The following is a 21,872-nucleotide window of genomic DNA, read 5'->3' as shown; positions in this document are numbered from 1 at the left end:
CTGTGCAGAAAGTGACCAGTGCAGACATCCCCCCACGCCCCGCTCCAGCGAGGCCCCCAGCCTGCATTCCCCGAGGGGAGGGGGGGGCGGAAAAGTTTGATGGGGGCCATCATCCTGTTTTATTGCTTTACAGCACTGGGGAGTTTCTCCAGCTTATCTTATCTCCTGTGCTGAGCCAGCGTCCCACTCCCGCACACAGACCAATGTCTGCTCCTCCCAGTGGGAAAGCAGAACTGCGGGCCCCAGGCTTGGCCTGCTTTAAAGCTGTCAGAGCCCAGGTGGGAAAGATCCCAGAGCTAATTGTGGGGGGGTCCCCGTTATACCCCTCGCTCAGCTGCTGCAGCACCCTGACAGCCAGCAGAGGGAGACCCCGTCCCCAGAGCCGGGCTCCGGGAGCGGCTGTGGGTACAGGCACCAAGATGGGGATCGGCCTGTGATTCTTCAGGCTGCCAAGGGGGCGGCCGCACCCGAGGGAGCGGCCTGTCCAGCAGGAGTGAGGCCCTTGCCCCGGGCCGCAAAGAGCCTTGGATGCAGTGAAGGGTCCTCAGGCCAAGCAGCCCGCTTCCCTCCAACCCTGGCACCTCGCCATGGCCTTCTCTGCAGGAAGGAGCCGCTGGTTCCCGGCTCGCTCGCGGCGTTGGAACCCCACGCATGCTCGACGCGCTCAGCCGTGTCACCGGGCGTGTGCGCCCGAAACTGCCCTGGCTTTGCTGCCCGGTGGCAGGGTGGGCCCCTGGTGCCCTGCCCGGTTCTGGCACAGGAAGGGGCTCAGTGTCTCCTGGTCCCAGGCTTTGCTCTGGGCACCCATGGGGCTCCCCAAGGTGCTGCTTGCCCAGGGGGATCCCCATGCAGGCGCCCACAGGGCAGCTGATCTCTGGAGCCGAGAGCAGGAAGGACCCGACCCCAGGGACTTGTCGGTGCATGTCCTTGTCCTGCAGAGCCGCGCTTGTCCTGGGGCCTCTGGCGCTGAGGGGCTGGGGATGGTCTGTGCTTCCAGGTTGTGGGTCCCTGGACCAGAGCAAGCTGGGGCCCCTCCCCATCCCTTCTGCCTGCAGTACCCCACACTCTCCCTCGGCGCTCCTGCCGGGGAAATGGGTCGGGGCGCAGGGACTTCCCCCACTCCACCCACCTGCCCGGCACTCCTGCCAGGGAGCGGGATCGTGGCACGGGGGCTTCCCCTGCTCCCCAGCAGGAGCGCTGGGTGGCCAGAGAGAGTCGGGGTGTGGGGGTGACTATTTTCCCAGGGCCCCCCAATTGGCCAGGGCCCAGGGCATGACTCCGTTGGCCCAGTGGCTGATTCGCCACTGCCTGCTTCTGTGTCTGCTGGGCCGGGAACTCCTGCCTGGCTCTGGCCTCCTTCCCGTAGCTGCCGTAAACCCAGGCAAGAGGCGGTCAGGGTGCGCCGAGCCGGAGCAGGACGTGACCCAGTTCCCCTGGCCCCTTGCCTCTGCGGAGCCGGGGTAATTAACGAAGGAGGGGCGTTTCCTGGGGCGGACCCGAGTATGGAGGTTCTCTCCCTGAATCCCAGAGGCACCCGCTCTGTGGGAACCCCAGTGGCCCTGCGAGACTAAAAGGGCAAGGGGGTAACTGAGGGCAAAGAGCCTGGCCAGTGGGTGCTGCCCTGGTGGTGATGGGCGGGCACCAGAGAGGGTGACTGTGCCTAGAGCCAGGCCACCTCAGCACGACAGTCGAGGAGGAGCCACCCCAAATGCCCCATGCGATGGAACAAATACCTCAGCCGATGCCCGGTTTGCCCGGTGCCCGGGCAGATTGCAGGCTCAGTTTGCAGCCCCCCGCTGGCCCCTTGCTATTCAACCAGCCCCAGGAATGTTTCCGGGGGCTGCCACCACGGCGGATGGAATCGGGGTGCCTGGAGCTGTCATGGAGGAACGAGGCTAATCTACACCCTGAGTTCCAAAATCCAAGGGGGTGGGGGGGGGCATCACATTCAGGCCAGACAAGTGCATCCTCAGGGCAACCGAGGCACGTCCCAGCCCCATTCTCTGAGCTGGCCCTGGCCCTGCCCCAGCGGCAGCTCTCCCTGAGATGAAGCCGGCACAGAACTATCTGCTGCAATGATCATGCTGAGCTACAAGAGACCAACTCGCCAGGGCGCTACCGTGCTGGGCAGATGGCTTGGCACCGACCTCAGCAGGATCCCACCTTCGCCAGCATGAAAGTGCAGATCGGGTGAGTCCTGGATCCACAGACAATCACAGTCCCGGTTAAAGTCAGTGGGTGCCAAGCACCTTCCTTCAGACTCAGAGGCAGGAGCAATTAAGCCCTTTTATGGAGTAGAGAGAGCTGCAAACAGTGGGGGTGACCACCCAAAGCACATGGCAGATCAGAGCTGAGTCAGGGGGCTCCGGTGGGGTTTCTCAGGGTGCACAGTCAGGGGGGCTAGGAGACTGGTCTCAGTCTCTGTGGGTTGCAGGCAGGAAGGCTGGCAAAGCAGTCACGAGGGTGACCCTGAGAAGCAGCGGAATGATGGGGCTTCTTGGGCACAGAGCCCATGGGAAGGGCAGGTGTGGGAATTTCTGAGCAAGGGACCTGCATGCTGGACAGGCTTATGGAAGCAGGACCATGTGCACAAGGTAAAGAACCAGGTCACGCTGAAGAATCTCCCTGCCTCAGAGCATCCGTTTCTCTGCCCAGCAAGTCCCCATGGGCGCGCTACTCTGGCCGAGGGGCACCGAGACCAATAAAGAGATGGCACAGTTGGGTGGGCCGCAGGGAAGCCAGCAGTTTGTGTGTCTGCACTGCTTATCCCCCCCCAGGCTGGGCACGAGCCGGGGGTTCTCCCCGCACAGTGGAGTCCTTCAGCCCAGCTGGTGGCCTTGCAGGGAAAAGCCCTGGGAGCATTAGAAAGGCTGCAAGGAAGAAATATGGTTTCGTGGTGGCGCACAGATTTGCCAGCCCCTGACACTGGTGGCTGAGTGTCCCTGACCGGGGCTGATGGTACATACAAGCCATATGGAGTGCAAGCTGGTTGAGTCACCTGATCTGCGTCAGCGATGGCCAGAAGCAGGGCTGCAGCAGCATTGTTAGCCCTGTCTCAGTGTTGGCTGTCGGAAAGAACAACATTTGTATCCACCCCGACTCCTGAAGTGGCATGTATTCCATCACGTGACACATGGACCAGGGATCACCCAGTGACATTAACAGGCAGCAGGTTTAATACAAACAGCAGAAATTGACGTGTTGTTCCTTGACTTTAGCAAAGCTTTTGACATGGTCTCCCACAGTATTCTTGTCAGTAAGTTAAAGAAGTATGGGCTGGATGAATGGACTATAAGGTGGATAGAAAGCTGGCTAGATCATCGGGCTCAACGGGTAGTGATCAATGGCTCCATGTTTAGTTGGCAGCTGGTATCAAGTGGAGTGCCCCAAGGGTCGGTCCTGGAGCCGGTTTTGTTCAATATCTTCATAAATGATCTGGAGGATGGTGTGGATTGCACTCTCAGCAAGTTTGCAGATGACACTAAACTGGGAGGAGAGGTAGATACGCTGGAGGTCAGGGATAGGATACAGAGGGACCTAGACAAATTGGAGGACTGGGCCAAAAGAAATCTGATGAGGTTCAACAAGGACAAGTGCAGAGTCCTGCACTTAGGAAGGAAGAATCCCATGCACAGCTACAGACTAGGGACCGAATGGCTAGGCAGCAGTTCTGCAGAAAAGGACCTACGGGTGACAGTGGACGAGAAGCTGGATATGAGTCAACAGTGTGCCCTTGTTGCCAAGAAGGCCAATGGCATTTTGGGCTGTATAAGTAGGGGCATTGCCAGCAGATCAAGGGACGTGATCGTTCCCCTCTATTCGGCATTGGTGAGGCCTCATCTGGAGTACTGTGTCCAGTTTTGGCCCCACACTACAAGAAGGATGTGGAAAAATTGGAAAACGTCCAGCAGAGGGCAACAAAAATGATTCGGGGACTGGAACACATGACTTATGAGGGAACTAGGATTGTTTAGTCTGCGGAAGAGAAGAATGAGGGGGGATTTGATAGTTGCTTTCAACTACCTGAAAGGGGGTCCAAAGAGGATGGATCTAGACTGTTCTCGGTGGTAGCTGATGACAGAACAAGGAGCAATGGTCTCAGTGGCAGTGGGGGAGGTTTAGGTTGGATATTAGGAAAAACTATTTCACTAGGAGGGTGGTGAGACACTGGAATGTGTTACCTAGGGAGGTGGTGGAATCTCCTTCCTTAGAGGTTTTCAAGGTCAGGCTTGACAAAGCCCTGGCTGGGATGATTTAGTTGGGGATTGTTCCTGCTTTGAGCAGGGGGTTGGACTAGATGACCTCCTGAGGTCCCTTCCAACCCTGAGATTCTATGATTCTATAAATTACTTCTTCACAGAGTGCACAGCCAACCTGTGGAACTCACTGCCAGGGGATGGTGTGACGGCCAAAAGTACAACAGGGTTCAAAACAGAACTGGTTATGTGCCTGGAGGACAGGTCCATCAATGGCTATTAGCCAGGATGATCACAGATACAATCCCCTGCTGTGGGGGTCCCTAAAACCTCTCTTTGCCAGATGCTGGGAATTGGATCACTTGACGATTCCCCTGGACTGTTCATTCCCTTTGAAGCACCTGGCATTGGCCACTGTCGGAGACAGGACGCTGGGCTGGATGGACCATTGGCCTGGCCCAGTGTGGCCATTCTGATGTTCTGGGAGGGCCCAGCAGCGACAGGGGGCCTGATGTTTAATGATTCCACAGGCCATGAGCTGAGACCTGACAAAGAGCATAGGGAAGGGGGGATGGAGCACAGGGCCAGGCATTAGCTGGTTTCCCCAAGGACGAAGATTTCAAGCACTGCCGCAGGCCCACGAGGTGTGGCAGGGCCCAGAAGTTGGGAGTGGAAGCCAGGGGTGGCTCATTGCATAGTTACCCTAGTTTGTACCCAGCCCCTGCCCCCCTGGTACGAGCCACAGTCAGAGACAGGCTAGGGGCAGGGTGGGCCGTGGGCTGACCCAGTCTGGCTGCACTTGTGCCCTCGTGAGGCCAAGTGTTCCACATGGGCACTGACGTTTCTGCAACACAGGGCTGTTGTGATCTGTTTCCTGGGCAGAGCCAGGCTGCTCGGTGTGGGGTTCAGCGACTGCCCCCCAGGTCAGGTGCTTGCAGGAGACACGGGTTAGTCAGTGCCCGGGTCCAACTGGCTGCGCACAACGAGAGTGTCACAGCGCCCCGGCCTCACTGGCTGGCAGGGAAGCGCAGCCCTTAAAGGCACAGTCCTCAATACCCTCCCAGCCAGAACTTGAGACTACAAGGCAACTACAACCCCGCTGACAACACCCAGAGCCTGCCAGCCAACTCCCTGCACGGCTGCCCTGGGACATCGGCTGCTCTGCTGCCAGTGTGTCCTGGGGCTCCGTTGTCTCACCCAGCCATGGCTGGTTCCTGTCCAAGACCCCCTCGGGCATGACTCAGTGTCCCTCGTTGCCCACCGGCCTGGGTTTGGAGAGGGTGTCGCCTCTTTCTCTGCAGCCTGTGTCCGGCTGAGTGACACCCTCAGACCCTCGCAGGGCGGTGACTTGGGAATACGACCGCTGTGCCGAATAGCTGGGCCAGACAGCCAGCTGACTGGCCAGGTTTCCGTACGGCTGCTCACGGCCACGCTGTCTGACGGACACTCAGCCAGCTCCCACGGCTGGAGCAGAACGATGCCATGGCCGGCTGGGTGAATGCTCACACATCATTCACACCGACGTGGGCACATGCAGCGTCCCATGGGCAGGGCCCCTTCCCCTCTCCTGGGCCCTGACCCTCGCCTCACGCAGCCCAAAGCGGGAGAGGAGCAAAGCCGAGCACCACGCCCGTGGCCAGGCTGGAGGCGGGCAGGGCGGGCGCGAGGCCATGTGATGGGGCGCTCCGCAGGGGTGCGCTGCTGGCTCGCCAGCTCCCCAGGGCCTGCTGACGGGGGCAGGGAGCCTGGGCCAGGCCTGGTTTGTGCGTGCTGCAGCGTGGCAGGTGATGGCTGGGGCGGGTGGCAGGCCGGGCCATTCCCCATTATCGGGCCCTAGCTGGTGGCACAGTCCAAGCCTCTTCAAACATTAACCAGCATTTCCTCCCCGGCTCCAGGGCCATTTATGGCCCAGTGCGTAAATGAAGGCACAGAAGTAATTTATAATGTTGACTCTGCTGCAACCTGTGGACTTTCCCATGGCCCCCCAGGTGCCACTAAGGTGGGGCCCACACGGGCACCCCATGGTGGGGCCCATGCCGCTCTTGCCCTAATGCAGGGCTCAGGGTGGGCCTGGGTATCTCTGCCCACTAGGCCTATGCCGGAAACAGCTCTGCTGTGGGCACACTGGCTCCCTGCCCTGTCAGAGTTTCCAGCAGAAGAGCAGACCCCCTTGCCCCCCCGGGTGTGGGGTACAGGGTGCCCCCTTAGCCTGGGACCCCCCAGCCCGGCTCTTCCAGTCCCTGTGAATGGGCACACAGAGGCCGTTGGCTAGCTTGATGCTGTGCCTGGGGACAGGGTTTGAATACCAGGCCCGAGCCCTTGCACAGGGCTCTGTATCACTGAGGAGCCAGGACGCCAGGGGGATGGGCTCATGGCCGCTGGTGTTGCTGGGCAGGTGGCTGCACCCGCTGGAGCTTTCTCCGAGTGGGCGGCTCCATCCCTGGCTAGAACGAGTGGCACTGACTGTGCCAGGCACCCGCCTGGTGCTCATGGCAGAGCCGTGCCCCATGAAGGACACTGGGCCCGGAAGGCACACTGGCGTCGCTGCCTGCGATGTGGGTGACACCAGCTGCAGGCCCAGCAACCGCTGTTGTTTCGCGGGAGGCCAGCGGACTGGGCGGGGGGCGGGGGGAGGTTCTCACACCCCAGATCTGCAAGTTTCCCGGCTCCCTCCCGCTGCAAGAGACAAACTCGCTGTCTTTGCCAGGCGGGCCCTGCCCCACGGTGTCCTGTCCTCTCACTCAGCTTCCCTCACCAGCTGAGCCGGCGGCCCCCCGGCGCTCTGTCCCATCGCCCCTGTGGACACAGGCCTGGAAGGGACCCCCTGGTCCCGGAGCCAGCCCCAGGCCACCCCATCAGCTCACCCCATCACAAAACGCGCAAGCTGCAGTGTAAAACCAGCCGGCCCCCCCAGCTCCTGCCGGTCTGGCTGGGCTCGGGGAGTGGGGCCTTGTGCCCTCCAGCTCCTCGGGCCTGTGGGCCACCGGGCTGGGCAGGGCCTGGCACAAGCCCCTCGGCTACAGTAACAGAGACACGCCAGCCTTTGCCGACGGCTGCTCCCAATCGCCCGGCCCCGGCCGCCTCTGCGGCAGGCTCGACCCGGGTTTGCCCACCCCACTCAGCAGCTGGCAGCCCCCCACTTACCTGGCGCCGAGTAGCTGGGGGAGGGGCAGCTTTATTGCCCCAAGGTTTGTTCAGGGTCTCTCGGCTGGTGCGGGTTTTGCTCTGCCCAGGGCTTGGCGAGCCAACGCCAGGCGAGGGAGGGGACCCTGCCCGGCAGCCTGGTGATGGAGTAGCCTGGCCCCCTCCCTCCTCCGGCCCGCTAATGAGCTGAACTCCAGCAATTAGTCCACCAAAGTGTGTGTGTGTGGGGGGGTGCTTGGGCGTGGGGGGGAGCAAAACATGGCCAGCGACGACAGGCAGCTCATTCATGAGGGAGTGGGACAAGCCAACCCCAGCAATGGGGCCGGAAGATGCCAGGGGCGTGAGCTCAGAGCCCTGGGCTGGCAGCGAGTCGGCCGAGCCAGCACGGGGCAGAGCAGGTGCCCATGGGAGGGGGCTCGGGCTCGGGTGAACCTGTCACCAGCCTCCCCCCGTCCAGGTCACCTATTGGCCGTGCCCCCAGCGATGCCCCCCCAATCCTGGGTCTGAGCAGGAGCATTGTGTGGGGTGTGCGGGCAGAGGCTGGGCAATGCTGGGGGGGGTCGTCCCATATGGGGCGGAGGGGCACGAGGCTGGCGAACAGTGCGTTAGGGACTAGCGCGGGCAGAGGGGGGGCTGCTGATGCCTTGCCCAGGGCCAGCCCCATGGGCCTGGCACACGGGCAGGGCTGCTGGCACTTGCAGGCACTGAGCCAAGCGGGTTGGAGGCAGTCAGGGGGCAGGAGGGCAAGACAAGAGACACCAGACGGGCTGCAGCAAGGGGGATACTGGGAACGAGGTGCCAGCTCGCGGGGAGTTCGGGGTCCCCGGCTGGGCGTGGGACCCCCGGCACAGGCGGTTGCTAAGCCCAGGCTTGCTCGGTCCTGCCTTGGCGCAAGGGGCTGGACGTGGTGAGGTCCCATCCAGCCCGGCAGTGCAATGCACAACAAGCCAGCAGCGGGGGCACAGGCCGAGCCCCCGACATGGGGCCGACACTCGGACACGCCAGGGGCTGAATTCCCCAGCTGAGTGGATCCCCTGCTGAGGCCATTCCCCCCCCCCCGCCAACTCACAATTAATTGGTCTCAAACCTCCTGCTTTTCTGAGGCTGGCACATGGGGGCAGCAGCCTGGGGGTTGGCTCTGCTGTGTAGCCCCCCCGCAGTGGCTCTGGAAGGTGGGTCAATTGTTTGCCCCGCAGGGGGGTGGGGAGAGGAATTAGAAGCCACGTCACCTGAGCCCCTGGTCTGTGACTTAGCCACAAGACTCCCCTGGCTACAGTGCTGGGGTCACCCCATGCCTGACCCCTCCACACTTGAGTCCTTCATAGAGTTTGTGGGTGTGCGGGGGGGTGCCGGGGCCGGCCCGGCATGTCGCGTATGACCCCAGGGGGTCTTGTGAGAAACCCACAGCACACGAGCAGGGCCAGGGTGGCAGCTGGGGACACTGGAAGCCACCGCCCAAGGACACAGGCAAGGCTGATCCGTATCAGGGCCAGGGTGACAGGGGCACGGTCACCTCCCTTTACCTTCGCAGAGCCACTGGATGGACTGCCGCAGAGGGCGGCTTTAGCCACTCCAGACACTGCCCGGCCCCTGGCAGAGGGGTGGTTAAAAAGCCCCTTGTGCCGCACAGAGCAGGTACGAGCCCCGGGCAAGTTGCACGGTCCCTGGGCCTTCGGGCTACCGCCCCTGCTGCTGCCTGGCCCAGAGCTGGCCGCGCTGGCTGAGGGCGAGCGCGTCACCTTGCTGAGGGCAATCACAGGGGGGAATGGACACGGCCGGGCTGAGGCTCTGGCTTCGGGCCACCGAGACCCACGTGATCAGCGCTGAGCCCGTCAGCCAGCAGAGAACGAGATGTGGTCACCCCCATGCATGCGGATGCCGGCACCCCCCCGCCACAGATCTCCTCCCCTCCAGCTGGGGGCACACCCAGAGCTGGTGGCTGAATCACTACACAGCAGAACCAGGGTGGTTCTCACGGTATTTTTTTTTTTCCTTTAAAGATTATTTTACAGTTTAATCACACAAAAGGCACTTTGATCGGGTTTTTCTCTCTCTCTCCCATTAGCTGCGATTCGCTCATGGGTTGTCTCTTTACCCAACAGATACACAGTGAAGACACGAGCAGCCGCAGCCCGCAGCCCTTTCTCCAAACGCCAGTGCCGGGGCGTTCCCCACATCCTGGCAGTCACCAAACAAAACTGCCCCTGCCCTGCCAAAGCAGGGGGCGCCCAGCAGGGGGCAGTGGTAGCAGGGTGGCACCTCAGTGGCATGAAATCAACCCAGGCAATCAACACAACAGGGCCACGGATAGCTTTTTCCTGATCCAGGGAAGTGCTGGGCTTTACAATACAGCCAGTCAGGCCCAGGCCGGCCAAGGGAGCAGGATTGGGCGCCGGCGGCTCCACGGGGACAGAGACAAAGCCAGATCGAGATGCTCAGGCCAAGCTGGTGGGCGTCAGACTCGGGCACCGGGCAGAGGCCGCGGCCCTAAAGGGGGAATCCCGCAGTGAAGGGAATCAGAATTCATGCTGCCCCGGTGGGGGTGCTGCAGAGGCGCCGATGGCTCTGTAGTGCCCCCCACTGGAGTGGGTTCAGCTCTCTCCACCAAGGGGACATATCGAGTTCACCCCAGCTGTTGATGGGAAATTAGCCAAACAGTCCATTTAGAACCGTGTCTGAGACGCTGAACGAAACATTTCGACCCTATGGAAATGAAACGTTCCCATACAGTCAAAACGAAATCGGTCCAAACACTTTGGTTTGTGACAACATCTGAGATCTCAACTCTTCGCCCTGATTTTGGAAGAAACAAAATTTCAAAAATCTCTGAATTTCCCATAGGACAGAAATACCAGGTTTTGGCTAATTTAGATAGATAGATAGATTAGATAGAAGGGGTGTATGGATCGATGGATAAATAGAAGGGGTGTATGGATAGACAGACAGATAGATGGGGTGTATGGATCGATAGACAGAAGGGGTGTATGGGGATGGATAGAAGGGGTGTATGGATAGATATCTAGATAGATAGAAGGGGTGTATGGATTGATAGAAGGGGTGCATGGATCAATAGATAGATAGAACAGGTGTATGGATAGACAGACAGATAGAAGAGGTGACTGGGGATGGATGGATAAATAGATCAATAGATAGAAGGGGTGTATGTGGATGGATGGATGGATGGATGGATAGATAGACGGGGTGTATGAGGATAGATAGATAGAGGGGGTGTATAGGGATAGATTGATAGATGTGTATGGGGAATGGACAAATTTGGAGGTGTGAAATTGACACACAAACCCCAGTTTTTTTCGCCTGGCGGTTATAAAAGCAGGGAGGAAAACCACCAAACCACACAAAGGGCCCAGATTTTAAAGAGCTAAAACTTTCCTTGAAAACCCAGCACTGTAAGATGGAGGTGGTTGGATCTCAGGCCCTGGGCACCCCCTGGGGCTTGGGGGGACAGGCAGGCATTTGGAGAAGGGTTGCGTGCATCCAATACAGACATCATCCGGCAGACAAAATACCCACCCCCCTCCCCAAATCCCTCCCTGCTTCTTTACACGAGGAACGACCCCGCCCAGAAAAATAACCATCTCCCAGGAACATCGTTAAAAATACGAGCTGTAAAAATCCTCTGGTGACTTGTGTCGCCGTTGCTTTCCCTAAAAATATATATACACATGATACATATTTATATGAGCTAAATGTGCCCGGTTAAAATACATGACTCCCCCTGCCCTTGCCCCCCACCCCCCGAGACCTCTCCCTGAGGGACATTCCCCAAGCTAAGGCGAAAGAGATCAGCAGCAGCGTCGTGTGGACGGCCACCGCCGCAAGGCACAGCCGAGAACAACTCGCATACAAAACAGTTAAGGCCATAGAAAGGGGGCGCTATCTCTGGACGGCACCCCCTAGGGGTGTGGGGCACAAGGGGGTGTTGTGGGGAGCCTGGGGGAGGGGAATGCAAAGCAGGTCTCCAATGAACCTGAATGCAGCCCTGGGGCAATCGGTTCGGGGGGGGAAGAGTCTCCCTCTGCCCCAGTCCAAATCCTTGCTCCCCTGAACCCAAAGTAAGAGCTGAAGCTTTGGGAGGCGGGGAGCAGTTTGGTTGCAGGGGGAGGAGGGAGACCCCCGTCCCCATCAGAACAGCCATTGAACCAACCCACTGCCCCACTTACGGGGGGTGGGGCTAGCACCACTAACCTCAGTGCAGCGGTGAGCAAATCCAAGGTTTCCTTGGGAGTGCAATTTATCAGCCCCTCGGCCCCCCAGAGGCTAGGGGGTGGGGGGTGGGCGGGACACGGTGTCCCAAGGCACAGTCTCTACAGGACGCCCCCTGCAGGCAGGGATTGGTTTGGGGGCATTTAGGGATCTGAACACTGAGAAGGCAGAGGTTTGAGCCAGCCCCAAGGCCAGGGAATCTGCCCCCCACAACCGTTTGGAGAGTGGCAGGGAGGGCTGAAGGCACTAAAGAAGAGACAGACACGATCCCAGAGGAAGGAGCCCCCTGCCCACAGCTGCAGTCAGAGACGTTGCTTGTTTCCGCGGGTGTGACTCCTGCAGGCCTGGCTCCCTGGGGAAGGGCAGAGTTAAGGGGAGAGGGGCATCCTTCCAGGCACAGGTGGTCTCTCTCTAAATCAGGCCCATGGAGTTGCTCTTCGCTGGTGTCACTGCAGCCTCCCACCTCATCTGCTGGGAATGCAGCAGCCCCTGGCCACCAGGGAACTCACGGGCCGGCAGGCCCAGCCCCTCAGACAGGAGAGCTGCTGCCTGCCATGGCCAGCCGAGACTCCCCTGGGGCGATCCCACCGCTGCCCTCCATCCTGTCCAGGGCTGGGGTGGGCTCAACCCAATGGCCCAGCTCACTGCCTGCTCTATCCAACCACAGCACGGGGGCGCCTTGATGGCTTCTGACAGCCACAATGGCAGTTCCTCGGGGGAGAGGGGTTAAAGCCCCACAATGCACTGCAGGGAAAGGCAACATTTGCATAAGCCAAGAGGTCAATGGGCCCCAGTCCCAAGGCACCCAGAAATCTGATTTCCCTGCGAGGCCCAGAGGAGATGGGGAAGTAAGAACCGTTTGGCGGGGGGGCACCCGCCATATAACCAGTAGGGAAAGGGTTAACAGCTGCCCAGGAAATCTCGCCTTAGTGCCCATCCCTTGTGCCTGGAGCCTGGGGGGCCAAGCTACCCTCCTCCCCAGGACCCCTGGGCTACTCCAGCAGCTCCTCTCAGCTCAGACCCTCCGCCTCCTTTCCGCTAGCCCCGCCTCCTTTCCGCTAGCCCCGCCTCCTTTCCGCTAGCCCACAGTCTCTGTGAGTCCCTCCGGCTCCTCTAGGGCACCTTCCTCCCCCCATCTCTCCCCACGTCCTTCCGCTCTCGGCCCTGCTGGGGGAACCGATCCCCCTCTGCTCAGCGCCCACCCTCACGCAACCAACACCCCTGCAGGCCCCAGCACTTGGCACTGACCTTCCTGCCCCCCCTTCCCTGCAGGATTCCCCTGGAAAGGGGCCCGCACCCCACCAGTGGGTAACAGGAACCCAGGGCCTTCTGGAGGGGGCAGGATCTAGGACCCAGCTGTCGTGTGGGTCACAGGCCCCCCAAATTCCCTTCGCCCACAGGAGTCATTCCCATCCAGGCAAAGCAGGCAAAAATGCCCCCTCCCCCACCTCCTGGGGGCACTTTGCACCCTGCACTCGGGGGGTGATGGGGTCTCTGTCCCCCATGGCTAAGTACCTCTGGACTGCGTTCCTGGAACCAACCCCACTGCCTCTCCCACCTCCACGGCAAGCGAGATGGGGCTGGGGCGCGGTTCTGTGAAACCCCCTGGCCCAGCTGAGGGGACCGGGCTGAGGTCCTGAAACCCTCTGGCTCAATCAGAGCAGACCAGGCTGCGGTCCTGAGCCCCCCCAGCCCAATCAGGAGGGACTGGGCCACGGTCCTGAGCCCCCCCAGCCCAATCAGGGGGTCCTGGGCCGTGGTTCTGACCCCCCAGCCCAATCAGAGGGGACCGGGCTGTGGTTCTGACCCCCAAGCCCAATCAGAGGGGACCGGGCCGTGGTTCTGACCCCCCAGCCCAATCAGGGGGGACTGGGCCGTGGTTCTGACCCCCCAGCCCAATCAGGGGGGACTGGGCCGTGGTTCTGACCCCCCAGCCCAATCAGGGGGGACTGGGTCGTGGTTCTGATCCCCCAGCCCAATCAGAGGGGACCGGGCTGTGGTTCTGACCCCCCAGGCCAATCAGGGGGGACCGGGCCGTGGTTCTGACCCCCCAGGCCAATCAGGGGGGACCGGGCCGTGGTTCTGACCCCCCAGGCCAATCAGGGGGGACCGGGCCGTGGTTCTGACCCCCCAGGCCAATCAGGGGGGACCGGGCCGTGGTTCTGTTGCCCTCTGGCCCTCCCCAGTTTACAGGAGAAGAACCGTTACGTGACGACAAAGGTCCAGGTTTGAGGCTGGTTTCGAGTGATGCAGCCGGGCGTCTCCCCCATGCCCAGCAGGTGTGAGCCCCACGCGGGGCTCCCCGCCGGCCCCTCCGCCGCCTGCCACCGCCTCCGTTCCGCGCCCCAGAGAAGCTGCAGGCTGGCGCTGGGGCTTGTGGGTAGATCAGTGGGGCGGCCGGCCGGAGGAGGGGTGGGGAATCCCGCCAGGCTGGCATCTCGCCCGGCCCCAGGTCACTAGCTGCTAGTCCGGTGCTGCTTTAGCACTGTGTAAACGTCGTCCACTTTGCTGAGTCTCTCAAAGAAAGGCAGCAGGTCCAGGAGCTCTGTGTCGGCCATGTTATCGAACCACGATGCCACCGGCACCTGCCGAGAGACCCCCCCGGGAGGTTAGCCGGGCGCGGTGCCTAGGCAGCACGGGGCAGGGCCAGCCCTCGCAGGGGTCCCTGGGCAAACCTGCTGGAGGCTCAGCCAGGGGCTCCAGCCTCACGCAGCCAGGAGCGGGCCCTGGAGCCGGCGCCCTGCCCCAGGGCATGCTGGGAGACGGGCGCCTTCGGCACTCTCAGCCCTGCACCAGAAATGCCCGTCCCCTTTCTGTGCCTGCGAGCTGTGCCAGCCAGCCAGGCCACGGGGGGCGTTAACCTGGCATCCCGGCCAATCAGATCCTGGGCTGCCACCCGAAATCTGCCCTGCTGCGTCCAGTGGAGACAGGAGCCGCTTTCGCTTTCTGTCCCAAACGGCCGCACGGTGGCTGCAGGCCCCACCCCAGAGGCAGCTGCAGCTCAGCCCTGGGGGGAGGGATCCCTCCACACAGCGTGCAGAGCCCGGATTTGCCAGGGCGTCGGGCCAGCCCCAAGGGAGCCGTCCCCAAGCGAGTGCCCCCCCCCACTCAGAAACTCTAAGGGGAAAGGAAAGGCCGGCTGGCCAGGGGCCCGGTGGGCCAGTGCCAAAACCCCAGGATAATTGTGGCTCTTCCAGCTCCCCATGGACAGAGGCCAGTGTGATGGGAGCGAGCCAGCCGCCAGCTCTGGGAAAGCAGCGTCTGCCAGAACCTCCCTGCAGCGAGTGGCAGGGAGAGGGGGTGGGGGAGGCAGCTGGGGACTCTCTGAGCCTTCAAGAGCTCTCCAGTCACCCTGCCCCTCCCAATCTGTGACCACCGGGGAGCAGCCTCTCTCCACTGCCCACTGGGGCCACCCAGAATTTCATATCAGCAGCAGGACTCGAACGCTGCTCCGAAAGCCCAGGCCCCTGCACTAAGGGAGACTCCCCATTTGCTGCAAGCAGTACAGGGCATATGACACACAGCTGAGCAGAGCCGATTCATTCCAGTAGGGAGATGCTGTCCCAGCCCTGGGCTCCCCCCAGACACACAGCTCAGCCAGTGCACCTCACTCCTGACTGCTAGCCCAGCCCTGGGACAACGTGAACTGAGTTACCCCAATAACCTGTCCCTCTGGTGAGTATGCAGCAATCGAATCACTGGGATGAGACCCCCCCGAACTCGTTTTGCTTGTGATCAGCATCGCATCTGACCCAGGCCCCCGTTAAAGCCAGTTAAAGCATTGAACACCCTGAGCCACCACAGCTGCCCCCCGCGGACCCCTCCTCCCCCCCGCGACCTACCGCGTTGTCGGGGTGGAAGACGTAGGAGGCGGGGGAGTTGTCCACAATGAGGATGCGGCTCAGGTCCCGGCCCAGACGGCTCAGATCCTTGACGTAGTTGCCGCGGTGGAAGACGCAGGACTCGCGGAAGAGGCGGGCCCGGAAAGCTCCCCACTTGTCCAGCAGGTCGGCCACGGGATCCGCGTACTGGGGGGCCGGGAGGGACATGGTCAGGCTCAGCCAAAGGGGAGCAGGGGAGCGGCCGAGCCCTGGGCCCTTTGGCTGCTGGCCTAGGGGACTCGGGGGTCCCCCTCCACGGGGGACACGTCCTGGACCCTGAGAGCACGGGGGTCCCTACTCAGGCAGCCCCAGCCCCAAAGCCATTGTGCAGGGTTCTGGGCACCCCCCATCCCTGAAGCACTGTGGGGACACTGGGGAGGAGGGGGCGCGATGAATGGCTGAACTGAAGGGGCAGCATGGTCTACTGATCAGGGGCCAGGACTCCTGGGTCCTATCTGGGCTCTGGGAGGGAGTGAGGGCTAGTGATTTAGAGCCAGGACTCCTGGGTCCTCTCCTGGCTCTGGGAGGGGAGTGGGGGCTAGTGATTTAGAGTGGGGTGGGCTGGGAGCCAGGACTCCTGGGTCTTATCCTGGCTCTGGGAGGGGAGTGGGGGCTAGTGATTTAGAGTGGGGTGGGCTGGGAGCCAGGACTCCTGGGTCCTCTCCTGGCTGTGGGAGGGGAGTGGGGGCTAGTGATTCAGAGCAGGGGCAGGGCTGGGAGCCAGGACTCCTGGGTCCTCTCCGGGCTCTGGGAGGGGAGTGGGGGCTAGTGATTTAGAGTGGGGGGGGCTGGGAGCCAGGACTCCTGGGTCCTCTCCTGGCTGTGGGAGGGGAGTGGGGGCTAGTGATTCAGAGCAGGGGCAGGGCTGGGAGCCAGGACTCCTGGGTCCTCTCCGGGCTCTGGGAGGGGAGTGGGGGCTAGTGATTTAGAGTGGGGGGGGGCTGGGAGCCAGGATACTCCTGGGTCCTCTCCTGGCTGTGGGAGGGGAGTGGGGGCTAGTGATTCAGAGCAGGGGCAGGGCTGGGAGCCAGGACTCCTGGGTCCTCTCCTGGCTCTGGGAGGGGAGTGGGGGCTAGTGATTTAGAGTGGGGTGGGCTGGGAGCCAGGACTCCTGGGTCCTCTCCTGGCTGTGGGAGGGGAGTGGGGGCTAGTGATTCAGAGCAGGGGCAGGGCTGGGAGCCAGGACTCCTGGGTCCTCTCCGGGCTCTGGGAGGGGAGTGGGGGCTAGTGATTTAGAGCGGGGGGAGGAGCTGGGAGTCAGGACTCCTGGGTCCTCTCCGGGCTCTGGGACGGGGGTGAGGACTAGCAGTTAGAGTAGGGTGGGCTGGGAGCCAGGACTCCTGGGTCCTCTCCAGGCTTCGGGAGTCCCGTCTCCTGGGTGTAGCTGGGAGGGAGGGCGCAGCCGGTGCCCGCAGGCTGCCCGGCGTCGGGCGCTCACCTTGGCCAGGCTGGCGGTGAAGAGCACGCACTCGAAGAGCTCGCCCATGCGTTGCAGGAACTCATCCACGTACGGGCGTTTCAGCACGTACACCTGGGGGAGGGGCAGCATGAGCCGGCAGCCGTGGGGCTGGAGACGGGCAGCGCCCAGCGAGATGGGGCCCCTGGGACTGGGCCCCCTCAGACCCACTGCCCACGGGCCACCAAACGGCTGCCACCCCCCCGGGAGCCCTCCCCCACCGATCCGGGGGGACCCTTACCAGGCGCCCCCGCAGCCCTTGCTGGCCCCTGCGCTGGGGAAGAGCCTGGGGCAGGCTTAGGGGGTGGGGGGAGGCGCCAGCCCTGCCCTGCCCCGAGTTCGTTTGCAGCAGCGGGCGCCCTGCGGCTCCCCGGGCGGCGTCCCTCCGGCGTCTCCACCCGAAGCTGCCGGCCGGCTCCGGTGCCAAGTAATCGAGAACAGGCCGACTGCGTAGACCACAGCCTATCCTGGATTACTTGAACCCGGCGCCGGCCTCCGTGCGGGGCAGGGACTTGCCTGCTGAACAGCGCCAGATGGTGGGAAATTCAGCCCGGGGCTCCCCGCAGCAGGAAACCTTTGGCTGCCGGCCCCGCCCCCCACAAAGGGGGAAGGTGGAGTGGGGGAGGACTGCGGCCCCAAAGAGCCAGGCAGCACCATGGTCCCAGTGCCAAGGTCGCTCCCCCCCTCCTGGGCTCTTGGAACCAGCAGGGCTGAGGTCCCCCTTCCTTGGCTGGGCACCCCCAGGGTTGGGGGACGGAAAGGGCGCTGGCTCCAATGCCAAGGTGCCCAGCAGCCCTGGTCTCCCCAGCAGGGGCTAAGCTCCTGGCGTCCCCCACGGGGGTGACGGGTGGGGGCCCCCGACCGAGAGCGCCTCCCTTACCTGGTGCATGATGCCGTCAATCTCGACAGGGATGATGAAGTCGGCGTTGTTCACAGGCTGCGGAGGGAACAGGCGTCAGTGTGGGAGAGGGAGGAGGCCCCCTCCCCGCTGTCCCCCTGGATCCCCTGGCCCCTTCCATCACCTGGGGATTCCCCCACCCATGCCCTCATCCCCCATCCCTGGCCACGCCCTCCTCATCCCCCTGGGATTCCCCTGGCCACGCCCACCCCATCCCCCTGGGATTCCCCTGGCCACGCCCTCCCCGTCCCCCTGGGATTCCCCTGGCCACGCCCTCCCCGTCCCCCTGGGATTCCCCTGGCCACGCCCTCCCCATCCCCCTGGGATTCCCCTGGCCACGCCCTCCCCGTCCCCCTGGGATTCCCCTGGCCATGCCGTCCCCGTCCCCCTGGGATTCCCCTGGCCACGCCCTCCCCATCCCTCTGGGATTCCCCTGGCCACGCCCTCCCCGTCCCCCTGGGATTCCCCTGGCCACGCCCTCCCCGTCCCCCTGGGATTCCCCTGGCCATGCCCTCCCCCTCCCTCTGGGATTCCCCTGGCCATGTGGAGGACAGTAGGGGGTGGAGCAGAGGGGATGGGCTGTACGGGGGAGGGAGGACAGGGGCAGGTCGGGTGAAGGAGGAAGGACATGGGGGTGGGACACTGGGTGGGCAGGGCAGCGAGGACGGTGGGACATGGGGGGCAGGCTGGGCAGGGGAGGGAGGATGCGGGGGGCACAGGAGCAGGCCAGACGGGGAAGGGAGACGGGGGGCAGAGGGGCAGGCTGGGGGTGGGGGAGGGAGGATGCGGGGGGCACAGGAGCAGGCCAGACGGGGAAGGGAGACGGGGGGCAGAGGGGCAGGCTGGGGGTGGGGGAGGGAGGATGCGGGGGGGCACAGGAGCAGGCCAGACGGGGAAGGGAGAAGGGGGACAGAGGGGCAGGCCGGGGGTGGGGGAGGGAGGATGTGGGTGGCACAGGGGCAGGCCGGGCAGGGGAGGGAGACAGGGGGCTCAGAGGCAGGCCGGGGGTGGGGGAGGGAGGACGTGGGGGGCTCAGAGGCAGGCCGGGAGGGGGGAGGGAGGACAGGGGGGCACAGGGGCAGGCCGGGAGGGGGGAGAGAGGATGGGGGGCCCAGGACATGGACTCACCTTGAAGGAGCTGTGCACCAGTGTCTCGTCCAGGTCGATGACCACGCACAGCTTGCTGGCGTCCTGGGGTTTGATCTCGGGCAGGAGGTACTTGACAGCGGCCTGGGGGAGGGCGACGGGGGTGGGGGGGTTGGAGTATCCGTCTGGCAGTGGGCACCATGGGCCAGGAGGCGGGTGAGCCCAGGGCCCTGCACCACGTCCCGGCCGAGGAGCAGGGCTGCCCAGCCCATGGGATGGGGGCTCCTGGGCCAAGCCCAGCTCCGCCCCGCCCATCCCCCCGCCAGATCTCTCACTTCCTGTCCTAAACTTCCCAGCAGCAGGGACCCATTAGGCTGGGGAACGGGTCGGGGGAAGAGCCCCTTTGCTTGGGGGTTAAATGTGGGCCCTGGCCGTAGGGAACATGCTGCCCCGGCCCCGCTGCCCTCGGCCCTTTCTGACCGGCCGGCTGGTGTTGCCGTGGGCTGCTCCCCAGCTGCAGCGCTGCACCCCAGAGGTGGCTGCACTGGGGGCTCCTCAGCAATGCCAACCCTGACTGCTGCCACGCGTGTCTGGCCCGCCAGGCGCACACCGGCCTTGGGTCCCGGGGGCGGCACCGTGCAGCCCCCTGAGCCGGCCCTGGCTGGGAAGAACAGGCTCAACTCGGGGAGCCGCGATGGCGCAGCCAGGCACCAGAGGGCGCCGGCTGCCCTTGGCTGCCCCGGGCGCAGGAGCCAATAATCCTCTGAAACCTGGCCGGGGAGCGGTGAAAGGGGGCGGCCGCAGTCAGGGCTGATCGGCCTAGAGCAAAACCGGGGATTACATGGGCCGCGCGGGCAGGGCTGCCCGTCCTGCCCGGCTCCGGGCATCGCGGGCCGGCCCAGCACGCCCTGGGGATGAGGAGAACGCTGCCCTGGGGAAATCCTGGCCCTTCGCACAGCGCCTGCCCATGGCCGAGCGACTGCTCCCCCAGCAGGGGGCGCTCTCCCCTCCCACTCAGGGCTGGCCCCAATGCCCCCGCGGGGCTCTAGGGGGCGCTGTTCTGCAGGGAGCAGGGTGGGGGTCAGCAGGGGGCGCGCTCCCCTCCCACTCAGGGCTGGCCCCAGTGCCCCCGCGGGGTTCTAGGGGGCGCTGTTCTGCAGGGAGCAGGGTGGGGGTCAGCAGGGGGCGCTCTCCCCTCCCACTCAGGGCTGGCCCCAGTGCCCCCGCGGGGCTCTAGAGGGCCCTGTTGTGCAGGGAGCAGGGTGGGGGTCAGCAGGGGGCGCGCTCCCCTCCCACTCAGGGCTGGCCCCAGTGCCCCCGCGGGGCTCTAGGGGGCCCTGTTCTGCAGGGAGCAGGGTGGGGGTCAGCAGGGGGCGCGCTCCCCTCCCACTCAGGGCTGGCCCCAGTGCCCCTGCGGGGCTCTAGGGGGCCCTGTTGTGCAGGGAGCAGGGTGGGGGTCAGCAGGGGGTGCTCTCCCCTCCCACTCAGGGCTGGCCCCAGTGCCCCCGCGGGGCTCTAGGGGGCCCTGTTCTGCAGGGAGCAGGGTGGGGGTCAGCAGGGGGTGCTCTCCCCTGGCAGGGACTGGGCTGGGGGATTTACTGGTTTCCAGCTGAGGTGTCAAACTCCCATTCTGAGGCCACGTGGCCGTTAAAACCCCCCTGGCACTTTGCCCAGCCTTGGGGCACCAACCCCCAAGGCCAAGCCTCAGTTTCCCCCAGGTGACTCGACTCTGCCCCCCTCCACTTTCGCCTGGGCATAGGGTCACTGCTCACTCCCTGCCCCGGCCTGGGCCAGTACGGCTGGGCCCCAGCATCTGGGGACCCCTGGGGGAAGGACAGCCTTTGGCTTGGGGGGCGGGCGGGGAAACCGCAGTAACCCTGCTGCCTGTCTTCATAGAATATCAGGGTTGGAAGGGACCTCAGGAGGTCATCTAGTCCAATCCCCTGCTCAAAGCAGGACCAATCCCCAAGTTTTGCCCCAGATCCCTAAATGGCCCCCTAAAGGATTGAACTCACAACCCTGGGTTTAGCAGGCCAATGCTCAAACCACTGAGCTGTCCCTTCCCCTGGCACTCCCCAGGATACCTGGGTCCCACTCGGTGCCGTCCCTACAGTCCCAGCATTGGCTTCTGCCTCTGCCCTGTGCTGTGCCGGCATCGGGGCTTGCCCCTGCCCCAGCTGATGGGGGGCACAACCCCGGCCCCTTCCCAAAGCTTTATCATCCATGGGAAGTGGGGGGCGGGCACGAGGGAAACTGCCCCAAAGCAGATCCCAGAGCCCTTGGGGATCCCTGTTTTTGTGGGGGGAGGGATGGGAGCGATGGCCCCACAGGCGGGGTGGGGGGCTGCAAGAGGCAACAACTCCAACAAAGGAGATGCTTGTGGGAGCCTGGTGCCCCCCCAGCCCCATTCATCCCAGGGGGGCTGTGGGCCAAAGCGGGTCAGCGGGCAGGCCTGGCACAGGCTCCTGAAGGGCCGGGACGAGGAGGGAGAGGTTACGGGGGGGGCATGTGCCCGTCTGGGCAGCCTCCGGCACTCGGGCTGCTGGGTTCCCCGGGGGCGAGGCCCTGTGGGGCCTGGCACGGCCAGGTGGGCAGAGGGGCGGGCGCCGAGCCAGGCAAGCCGCGGGGCTCATCCCTGGGAAGCAGGATTCTCGTGAGCAGGGGCCGGGCGGGCGGGGGGGGGCGCCCAGAGAAGGGCCCCCCTGTCCGCCTCCGGGGCCCCCCTACCTTGGGCACGACGCCGTTCTCCTCCACCAGCAGCGGGGCGTTGTTGTTGACCGGGACGGGGTCCGAGGCCTCATGGCAGAGGCAGCAGAAGAGGGACTGGAAGATGCTGCGGTTCCGGGGCTTCTTGGACGGCGATGGCCTGGGAGCACCTGCGGGGCACAGGCGGGGAAGGGGTTAATCCACACGGCGTGCCCCCCCCGGACTCCCCCTCCCTCCCCGGGCACCCCTCCTGGTGCCCGGCCTGCCTGCAGCATGCTCCC

The 21,872-nt window shown here is 63.8% G+C and overlaps 1 protein-coding gene across 1 annotated transcript in view; it reads right to left on the bottom strand.

The window, feature by feature from the left end:
* Nucleotides 1–9,313: 9,313 nt before the first annotated feature.
* Nucleotides 9,314–21,872, bottom strand: part of CTDSP1 (CTD small phosphatase 1) — a 29,275-nt gene continuing 16,716 nt past the window's right edge. Inside the window, exons 2-7 of the mRNA XM_077829938.1 lie at nt 21,613–21,761; nt 18,928–19,029; nt 17,782–17,838; nt 16,884–16,976; nt 15,407–15,592; nt 9,314–14,149 (exon numbers count right to left, since the gene is read on the bottom strand). Of these exons, the coding sequence (XP_077686064.1) occupies nt 14,021–14,149; nt 15,407–15,592; nt 16,884–16,976; nt 17,782–17,838; nt 18,928–19,029; nt 21,613–21,761 (716 nt within the window). The 3' untranslated portion in view covers nt 9,314–14,020. The remainder of the gene's footprint in view (nt 14,150–15,406; nt 15,593–16,883; nt 16,977–17,781; nt 17,839–18,927; nt 19,030–21,612; nt 21,762–21,872) is intronic.

This window comes from Eretmochelys imbricata, chromosome 11 (assembly GCF_965152235.1).
Source record: "Eretmochelys imbricata isolate rEreImb1 chromosome 11, rEreImb1.hap1, whole genome shotgun sequence".
NCBI classification, from domain to species: domain Eukaryota; kingdom Metazoa; phylum Chordata; order Testudines; family Cheloniidae; genus Eretmochelys; species Eretmochelys imbricata.
The sequence above is the reverse complement of the archived record's forward strand: the minus strand, read 5'-3'. Positions and strand labels throughout refer to the sequence as shown.